Source organism: Pholis gunnellus, assembly GCF_910591455.1.
Source record: "Pholis gunnellus genome assembly, chromosome: 3".
NCBI lineage: Eukaryota > Metazoa > Chordata > Actinopteri > Perciformes > Pholidae > Pholis > Pholis gunnellus.
In genome coordinates this window covers 18,039,258-18,048,084 of record NC_136529.1, presented here as the reverse complement: position 1 = coordinate 18,048,084, position 8,827 = coordinate 18,039,258, and the positions used below count along the sequence as shown (strand labels likewise).

The 8,827-nt window shown below is 40.8% G+C and overlaps 1 protein-coding gene across 2 annotated transcripts; it reads left to right on the top strand.

Annotated features, from left to right (window-relative positions):
* Positions 1 to 1,988: 1,988 nt before the first annotated feature.
* Positions 1,989 to 8,827, top strand: mdm4 (MDM4 regulator of p53). Of its 2 annotated transcripts, none has more exons than XM_079186493.1 (11): positions 1,989 to 2,141; positions 2,761 to 2,839; positions 2,950 to 3,024; positions 3,170 to 3,303; positions 3,417 to 3,466; positions 3,849 to 3,913; positions 5,459 to 5,555; positions 5,634 to 5,794; positions 5,942 to 6,124; positions 6,234 to 6,302; positions 6,409 to 8,827. In XM_079186493.1, the coding sequence occupies exons 2-11, from the start codon at positions 2,777 to 2,779 to the stop codon at positions 6,976 to 6,978; spliced, it is 1,467 nt and encodes a 488-aa protein (XP_079042619.1). In that variant the 5' UTR covers positions 1,989 to 2,141; positions 2,761 to 2,776; the 3' UTR covers positions 6,979 to 8,827. The 2 variants fall into 2 exon arrangements, with proteins under 2 accessions (XP_079042619.1, XP_079042618.1); XM_079186492.1 differs by having other exon boundaries at positions 5,927 to 6,124.

Below are 8,827 nucleotides of genomic sequence, written 5' to 3'. Positions count from 1 at the left end.
TATGTGTGGTGAACATGAAAGACTTGAATTATTGCCAAAGCACTTTTATTGTTTCGTTTTCTTATTGTAGAGGTGAAATCTAACCGTAGCCCAGCATTATATGAAGTATGGTAATGTAACCCAAACCCTTTACTTGAACTTTATGATTTTTATTTTTTTAGCTTAACAAGGTGCACCAATATATTGCTGTTCTTGTGTTTATATTTTATTAATTTTTTTTTTTATTTAGCTGATATTTTCCCCATATCAGTCAATATCAATATGCATTTGTCTAACAATCTTAATGCAGGTTCAGGCGTAATCCTCAAGCTAATCAAGTGTTTTAGAGACCATGCCGGCCTGTTCCTGTTACTAATATGACAGCAGAAAAACAGTCACAACATGCTGTTTGTACGGCTTCATATTAGCAGTATGAACATTTTCAGAATGATTCTGAAACTGCTTTTTTAAAGCTACAATTAGTCGTTTATATATTGGTGCATCCCAGTTTAATAATCTCACAGATGTTACAAAACATCAAACAACAACTCATTTATCAGATTAACGTGTCTGGTGGCCATGACGAGCTTTAACTTTATTAAGTTAATTGAGTTACATATTTTTCCCACTAGACACTTCACTGTTTTATATGAACTGTTGAGATGTTGGCTGGCTACCATTTCTTTTATCTGCAATGTAAGAACTGTAACTTTGGACACGTGCAGGTCTTTTGGCCAATGCTTGTATTCTCCAGCAGAGTGAGTAATATCCCAGCGAATAAGCTACTGTAATAAGCTGGCCTGATAGAGAGGCATATTTTCAGATTTGTCAGATATGAAAGCAAATTAATATGCTTGATGCTTCTTTATTACACAACTGTCAGTAAGAACAAACCCAGCTATATACTAGATTTAATGATTTATTTTTGCACTGTATCTACAGATCTGTGAAAAGTTGCATTTGTGCTTCCTTGTACATCAAATGTTTGTAAAGTGTTCGGGCCGTGAGTTGTGATCTTCATTCCATTTTGTTTTCTTGACCGTTTGCTAGAATATCAGAGATGAGTATCTCTGAATTAAACTATTCTGTAGCACAAATGTTTTATAACAATCTTTGCATTTATTGAATGAAATAACACAATCTCTCTTCCATCCGTTCAGTTGGTTTTGGGTTTTGTTAATGCAAAATTTCTATAAATAACGAAATACTTGATTCAAAGTCAAGTCAAGCTAATATGTAAATATGTGTTCAAAGCAAAATACAGCCTACTAAAATGTAAAAAAGTACAAGTATCCATTGACATAGTGTGGTTATCTTTAACAGTGTTTTATTACTACTAATGGGTGAGAAGATGTAGTTAAATCGTCTTTTCAATATACTGCTGGTGTTATTGTAACCTTGAAGGACGAGGATGCTCCTTCCTACAGTATGAAGGAGTACAGTACTATACACCGAGGTAATAAACAATGATGAAACAATCATAAATTAAGAACGTGCAGTTTTGAAATATTTGCATTAGTTGCTTACTGAAGATGCTGATTTATCACTAACTACTTAATAGTGTTAACAAATATTTAGGATAAAGTTTTGGTGCCACTTAAAATAATTGGTTTTATTGGTTTTCATTTATTGGCTCTATTTAACAAATCATTTAGCATTTATAAATGGAGTAAAAACATATATAACTGCATTATTACCAAATATAAATAATAAACACTAGCAAGATTTTTCACAAACTGGTAACCAAAATATGTTACATCATTATTGACTTATAACTAATATATTTAACATTAGTTACTGAATCATTAACCAAATATAAAGCCATTAGTTACAATTTAATAATCTTTTCAAGAGGTGTCACTATTTTTGTAAAGTAACACAAAGCGTTGTGTTAGTAAGCCCATGATGCCGCCGTAGCGTTCATTAAACACGAGGGGGCGCCACACTCCTGGCCTAAGTAGTTGTCCAGCCGGAAGTTGTTCTAGCCATATTCATCGTTTTGAATCTGTAGTTCAGCTATGCTAACTGTCTGCTGTTTGTTAGAGAGAGCTAAAGTTGAAAACCCCAAGATTTATTAGCTATATGCATATGTACAAGATGTCGGTTGGTTGTTAAGGCCGCGGTGCGTGTGGAACAATGTAAAGTAATGTCAACTCTTTACGGTAAGTTCATCTTCAACGAACTTCTCAGGAACTAGCTAGCGAGCTAAGTTGGCTAACGGCAGCTCCGTCGTCACGTTAGCTAGCTAACACGTTTGCGAGTAACGAGAGCAGGTTTGTCACCTGCCAACGTTAACGTCACACAGATGTTCCAGTATAACTGCTGAGCAGTAGCTTGCAATAGTTGTGTGCAACTTTTTTTGTGTGCTAACATTTCAACCGTTCTTCAAACGTTACGCTAGCTCGGCTTTTGGGGAAGGTTGGCCTTGTAATTTGAATACAGTGGTTAACTGTCGCAAAATAAAAAGTAATGGTGGAGTGGTGTATCTCAACCATCCTGCCTGTCAAGCGAGCTGATTTTGGTGCAGTCTGTTAAGCTTTAAATTAGACCAACGACATTTAACGTTGTTTAAACTGTTTTAGTCTCGTAGGTGTTGCCATTAAATGTAACGTTGTTAAATAATTCAAGTGTACAGTTATTCGTCAATTTGGCCTCGTGGGCGTTGGTATTACGTGTACAGTCTAGCTAAGTGAAGACACCAGCGTTTTGTGATGGTGGTAATGTAGATGATGATGAATTGGAAATCTGATTTATCTGACATGCTATCGTTCTGTATTTCAGACTTTGTTCGTTTACTATGAGCTCCCTATCAGACCAGCTTCCTGCATCAAGCAGGACACTACCTGGAGATGGAAATCAGGTACAGTAAGAAAAAAGAAAACATGTCTTCTGCTTTGCCTATCAATTATCCAACATTGCACTTCTAGTTCATATTAAATCCTTACTGGTGGTACTCTTCTTTACCCCCAGGTACAACCAAAAGCCCCTCTTCTGCAGATTCTGCGCGTTGCCGGAGCCCAGGAAGAAGTCTTCACGCTCAAAGAGGTGAGCTGTTCTGTGAAATGTCAAGTATGTTTGTTAGTATGCAGCCTGTTTTAATTAAGTGGTCAGTCCAGGGTTTCGTAGTCTTTTATACTGGGTTCCTATAAATGTGCCTTGTGGTTTCTGATATTCAGTATTGTTGTTATAGGTCATGCACTACTTGGGTCAGTACATTATGGGGAAGCAACTGTACGACAAACAGAGGCAGCACATAGTCCACTGCCAGGACGACCCTCTGGGAGAACTGCTGGAGGTGGAGAGCTTCTCCGTCAAAAACCCAAGGTAGTCACCCACATCAACAATGGTCAACACTCCGTAATGCTCAACCATACATCTAAACATATACGTCTAAAATACAGAGGCCCATTCTAAATTCTCATATTCTCATTTCACAGCCCGGTGTATGAAATGCTCAAGAAATACTTGGTTGTGCTCGGTTGCTCTGGTAAGTTACACATTGATTTTCTGCTCCATATATTTATGTGAAATAATGATTCAGTCAGGGGGAATGTATGTAGTTCAGTACATGTGTGATGACTTGTAATTCAATTGTCTTCTTGCTCTTAACTTTGTGATTGGATTCTGTATGTTATGGGTATATGGTGATTATCTATAAATATATTCTATCCAACTTTCTTTTTTGCCTACTTTTGTGTGTGCTTGTTATAGTTTGTGCATCTCTTGGGGGATGCGGGCACTAGAACTATGCCATTTTGCAGCTTGTCCTACCAAGCCCCAGAAGAAGGCATTAGTGTGAGAGTGTATTGTGCTATAATTAAAGGGTGGGGATGTCCTTTTTCTGTTACTGTGTCTCATCTGAAATGCAGATGCTGCAGAGAATCTTTCTGTGGGCCGTGAATGTGTAGAGGGCGGAGTGGAGGATCGTGGTCAGGTAAAACCGAAGCGTGGTGCTAAGGAGAAACAGAGCCCCCCCAACCATTCTCACCTCACTACACACAACTCTTGTGAATACAAAGCTGTCAATAAAGAACATATATTGTCCTAACATGCACTGATCACAGTGCTGGATTAAGACCAGTAGGCTTTGGTTTAGCTTAGTCACTAAGACTATAAAGCGAACGGCCGTGTGCTTGTGTGTAATGAGGAGGGAGGGTAAGGACTGCTGTCTTCGTTGGTGTGCATTTGTACAGAGTGGCACCGTCTCTGTACAGCCCCATCCTTGGTTTGGTCTGGTGGTACTCCACCAGCACCACCCAGTGGATGGGGGGCAGAGTCACCCTCTCTGTCTGTCTCAGAGTTCTCTTCTCTGCTCCGAAACTGGAGGATCGTAGCTCCTGATCCAGCCGCAGGCCTAGCAATAACCCCCCCCTCCCCCTCCCCCGTATTCCTTCACCTGTCTTTCCGACCCCCTCCTAAATCCACCTTGATGTGTAAGACTTTGTCTAACCCTTGTTGAGCTTCAGTCCAATTTTGCTCCTTCATCAGTGGCTTTATGAATCAAAAGAGTTACTTTGTTTCTAATTAAATCTCATGTTAAATCCACTTCAAGGTTCAGATTTAAGATATGATCTATATTTCCTCTATCAGCTGTGATTAATAGTTATTAATGTTAGACATGAGATCTTAATCATTTTCTTCTGTTTCCTTTCTTATCTGAAAACCTTCCATAGATATACAGGACTGTCTCAGAAAATTTGAATATTGTGATAATCCCCATACGTGTGATTTAGTTTACTGAACCAAGCTGAGTGTTTTTCAAGGCTCAGGAAACCCTTGCAGGTGTTTCGAGTTAATTAGACGATTCAAGTGATTAGTTGAATACCCTACTAGTATACTTTTTCATGATATTCTAATATTTAGAGATAGGATATTTGAGTTTTCTTAAGCTGTAAGCCATAATCAGCAATATTAAAAGAATAAAAGGCTTGCAATATTTCAGTTGATTTGTAATGAATCCAGAATGCATGACATTTTTGTTTTTTTAATTGCATTACACAAAATAAAGAACTTTATCACAGTATTCTAATTTTCTGAGACAGTCCTGTATACTGTACAAGACCAGGTATTTTATATAGTATCTATGGATCTCCTAAAATACGTAATTACTTAAATCCTATGATTTAGTTTGCACAGACTACATATTAGAACAGTTTTCACTGGACTGGAACTAGATTTTTAAAAGCTTTGACTCACTCGTTCATCACCGTGTTAATTAGTACACTGGCTTTCCTATCTCATCTGTCTCTATTCATCTGTGTGTTTTTTACCCTCCACACGGTTTTAGTGTCCTAATTATATCCTAAATTTGTTATGACCTCCCTCCCCACTAGTCCGTACCCAAACTGCCCAGCCCCCCTTTTCCCCCGATCACATACCGAGAGGCCATCTTGAAAAGGAGCTGCGAGTCCTCCAAGAACCCAGTTATGGCTCTGTGTTCTAATGTTTGTCCTTCACACCCCCCCCCCCCCTCCCTTAGATGTGTGGAGGTGTGGTCAAAGCAGTGCTGGAGGCCGACAGTGATGGCCCTCTCCTGCAGACCCCCTCCCAGCGACGTCCTCGGGAGCCAGACGACGGTAAGCAAACGGTTCCAAATGTGCCCGGGGACGAGACTCGCTCAAAATGCTGAATTTAACGGTTCAACGCCTCTCCAGACTCCCTTGAAGGCCTGCCACGGTCAGCCTGCAAACGGCCCAAACTGGATGTTTCTTTAGACGAGTGGGACCTCTCTGGCCTGCCCTGGTGGTTTCTGGGTAATCTCCGTAGTAATTACAGCCGCAGGAGCAATGGCTCCACCGACATTCACACAAACCAAGTAAGAAACCTCATTTGTAATAGCTCGTTCAGGGTTAAGTTGCGAGATTTCAAGCTTAAAAACAGACATAATTACTTGTTGTCCAAGTGCATGGATTGGAGTGTAACAGTGGTGGTCTGACTGATGTGTCAGCTGTCTCCCGCACAGGAGGAGGACACGGCCATCGTGTCGGACACCACCGACGACCTCTGGTTCCTGACCGAGGGCGGGAGTGAACAGGTGAGCGTGGAGATGAAAGAGGCGGCACTGGAGGAAGGCAGCGCGGGAGAAGGGGAGGCTCTACCTGAGGATGAGGATGAAGGAGGCAAGGAGGAGAAAGCAGATCGCGAGGTACGACTTTGTATCGGGACTTCATTGGCCAGGCACACACCACATATGTATTTACACTCCAGGATAAAGTTCTGAGATGTTTGATCTAACGACTTGTATATCTATCCAGATGCTGGAGGAGCCGGATGAAGACTCGCAGTGCCTAAGCGATGACACTGATACAGAGATCTCCACACAGGTTTGTCTCTGCTTTGTTCTCACTTGATGTTGTAGTTTTAGGTTTTGATTAGCTGTAGGTTAAAACAATGCAGATGTGCGACTTTGTGTTTGCCTTTGTCCATCAGGATGCGTGGCAGTGCACTGAGTGCAGAAAGTACAACACGCCTCTCCAGAGGTACTGTGTTCGCTGCTGGGCTCTACGTAAGAACTGGTACAAAGATGTCCCCCGACTCGCCCATTCCCTCTCTGTTCCTGACATCCCAGCATGCAGCTCTCTCACCACCAACGACGAGGAAGATGACAGTGACACGGGCATTGACATCCCAGACTGCAGCAGGACGGTCTCTGACCCCGTCATCCTGCCCTCCCACTCCACAGCCGACCGCCCACTGCCCACTATGGCCACGGGGAAAGGCAAGGGGCCGTGGCCCTCCGGCTTCCACAAGGACGGGCAGCTCTCGGGAGGGGAGAGTCAGGAGAACCTGGGCATGGAGATTGAGGAGGTTAAGCCTGAGGCACTTCTGGAGCCTTGCAAGCTGTGTCGAGTGCGACCACGCAACGGAAATATAATTCACGGACGCACGGCTCACCTTATAACCTGTTTCCCATGTGCAAGGAAGCTGCACAAGTTCCATGCTCCTTGTCCAGGATGTGGGAAGATCATTCAAAAAGTTATTAAAATATTCATCCTGTAAAAGGGACACGCACGCACACATCTGTCAGGCTCTGGGGAACTCGACAAACACATTTGACCACACGGATGCATGCACTCTGGTTCACACTCTCTGCTCGTAGATACATACAAGACGTGCACCTTAAAACGTACAATGATACACACGAAATATAGCACTTGGTGAAGCTTGCTCTTGGTTGCATGGTCTATTCTGCATCACACTGCCTCTGAAGTATTTTGGGATGAAACCTTGGACACAAGAGTTTGTCATGCCAGATTGGTGCCACATTTAAATAAGGGACATATAAAGAAAGGCAGATGTATTTATTTATTTATTAGAAGAGTGCACGTTTGTCAGCTATTTGGTTTCATGAAAGCTTGTTTTTTTTCAGGCTGTGGATCTTCTCATTTGTTTTTGAATGGTGCCATTTTAAACCAGTATTGCTGGCTTTAGTTCTGTTAGTTTTCTTCCTCCATAGATTCACTTCAGTCATCTGGACAGAAATGGAAAGATCAGTCCAGGTATTCAACTACAATAATATGTTTGTAAGCATCGTCCTAGGTTATTTTGTTATATATATATATATATGTTTTTAACCGTTTTCATATCCTCTTGTTGCTCTGACATTTAAGTTACGAAGACGAGATTGAAGGAAGAAAAGGAAAACGGTGATTTTGTTGTCAATGGCTGCAGCTCCATGAAAGTGTCCTCCTAAGCTTTTCCTAACGAGAAAAAGTCCTGTTTCTCTCAACCTAGTATTTTAAAATGTAGAATTGAATTGAACCTGCTTGAGAATGCACAGCTGAAGTATTTCCTGTACTTTCCTCTCGGGGTAGTAATTTGATGTTAATATGTACTCCGTACCGTATTTACGATTGCCACGCCACTGGTGACAGTTATGCCTGCAGTAAGTTATGTTCTATAATTGTTTAATGTTTAAATGTTACTGTTCAGAAAGAGCTACTTAACACCCCTCTCTGAACGTATATGATAAATGAACAATTTCTGTATATTTTGTATTTAATTAATTTATGATTTAAGTTTTGATTGATTGGGTGATCGTCTCTAATGAAGCAGGGAAAGGCTGCACTTGTTCCAGAGCTCTAATGTGTACTTTTACAGAAACATTACTTTCTGAAAGATAGGCGGAAAATCTTAAAACTAAACTAAATTACTAAATGTACTGTTTCCAAAAATGACTGGAGTACTTATTGGGAGTTGGAGGTTTGCTTTCAGCGTTACACTGCCATGTAATGACTTTTAAGTTATGTATTATAGATTTTATTCTGATGGATTATTTGAAGAATGTGTTGTTGGACCACGTAGATACGATTTACTCTCAGTAAGCGTGTGAGCTGCCTACCAATACCACCGGCTCTGCAACGCTCAGTGACACAAAGCATTTACCTCTCGGCTCTGCTCGGCGGAGAGAGAATATTACAGATCTTTGATCGGATCTTCACTTGCGTTTAATCTTTCTGCCAGCAGGTGGGGAGAAGTCTGACTATGGTATCTGGTGTACAGTACCAGTAATAACATGTAACGCATTTATCGAGCATGCTGTCGTGACTAGAGCCAGCACTGAGCTGGTGTCAGAGCTATATTAGCTATATAAACGCTATAATAAGTTAATGTATGTACTTATCGCCATAAATGTGCTTTGAGGAAAAACAAACCTCTTATTACAGAGGTGTCATAAAAATGACTTAGCTTACATATTATAGCCTTGATCCTGGTTCAGAATGACTGACTTGTCACAGGTATTGACATTAAGACTTTAATTAATTAGCATAAATAGACTTTTTGTTTTTAATGAACCTGTCATGGAATGAAATGAGTTGTTTTGTAAAGCAATAAAGAGTTAATTGTT

Coding starts and splice junctions, on each gene's coding strand:
- mdm4 (XM_079186492.1), top strand. CDS start 2,777: ATGAGCTCCCTATCAGACCAGCTTCCTGCATCAAGCAGGACACTACCT. Junction 3,914..5,458: donor GAGTGGAGGATCGTGGTCAG/GTAAAACCGAAG, acceptor CCCCTCCCTTAG/ATGTGTGGAGGTGTGGTCAA. Junction 5,556..5,633: donor TCCTCGGGAGCCAGACGACG/GTAAGCAAACGG, acceptor ACGCCTCTCCAG/ACTCCCTTGAAGGCCTGCCA.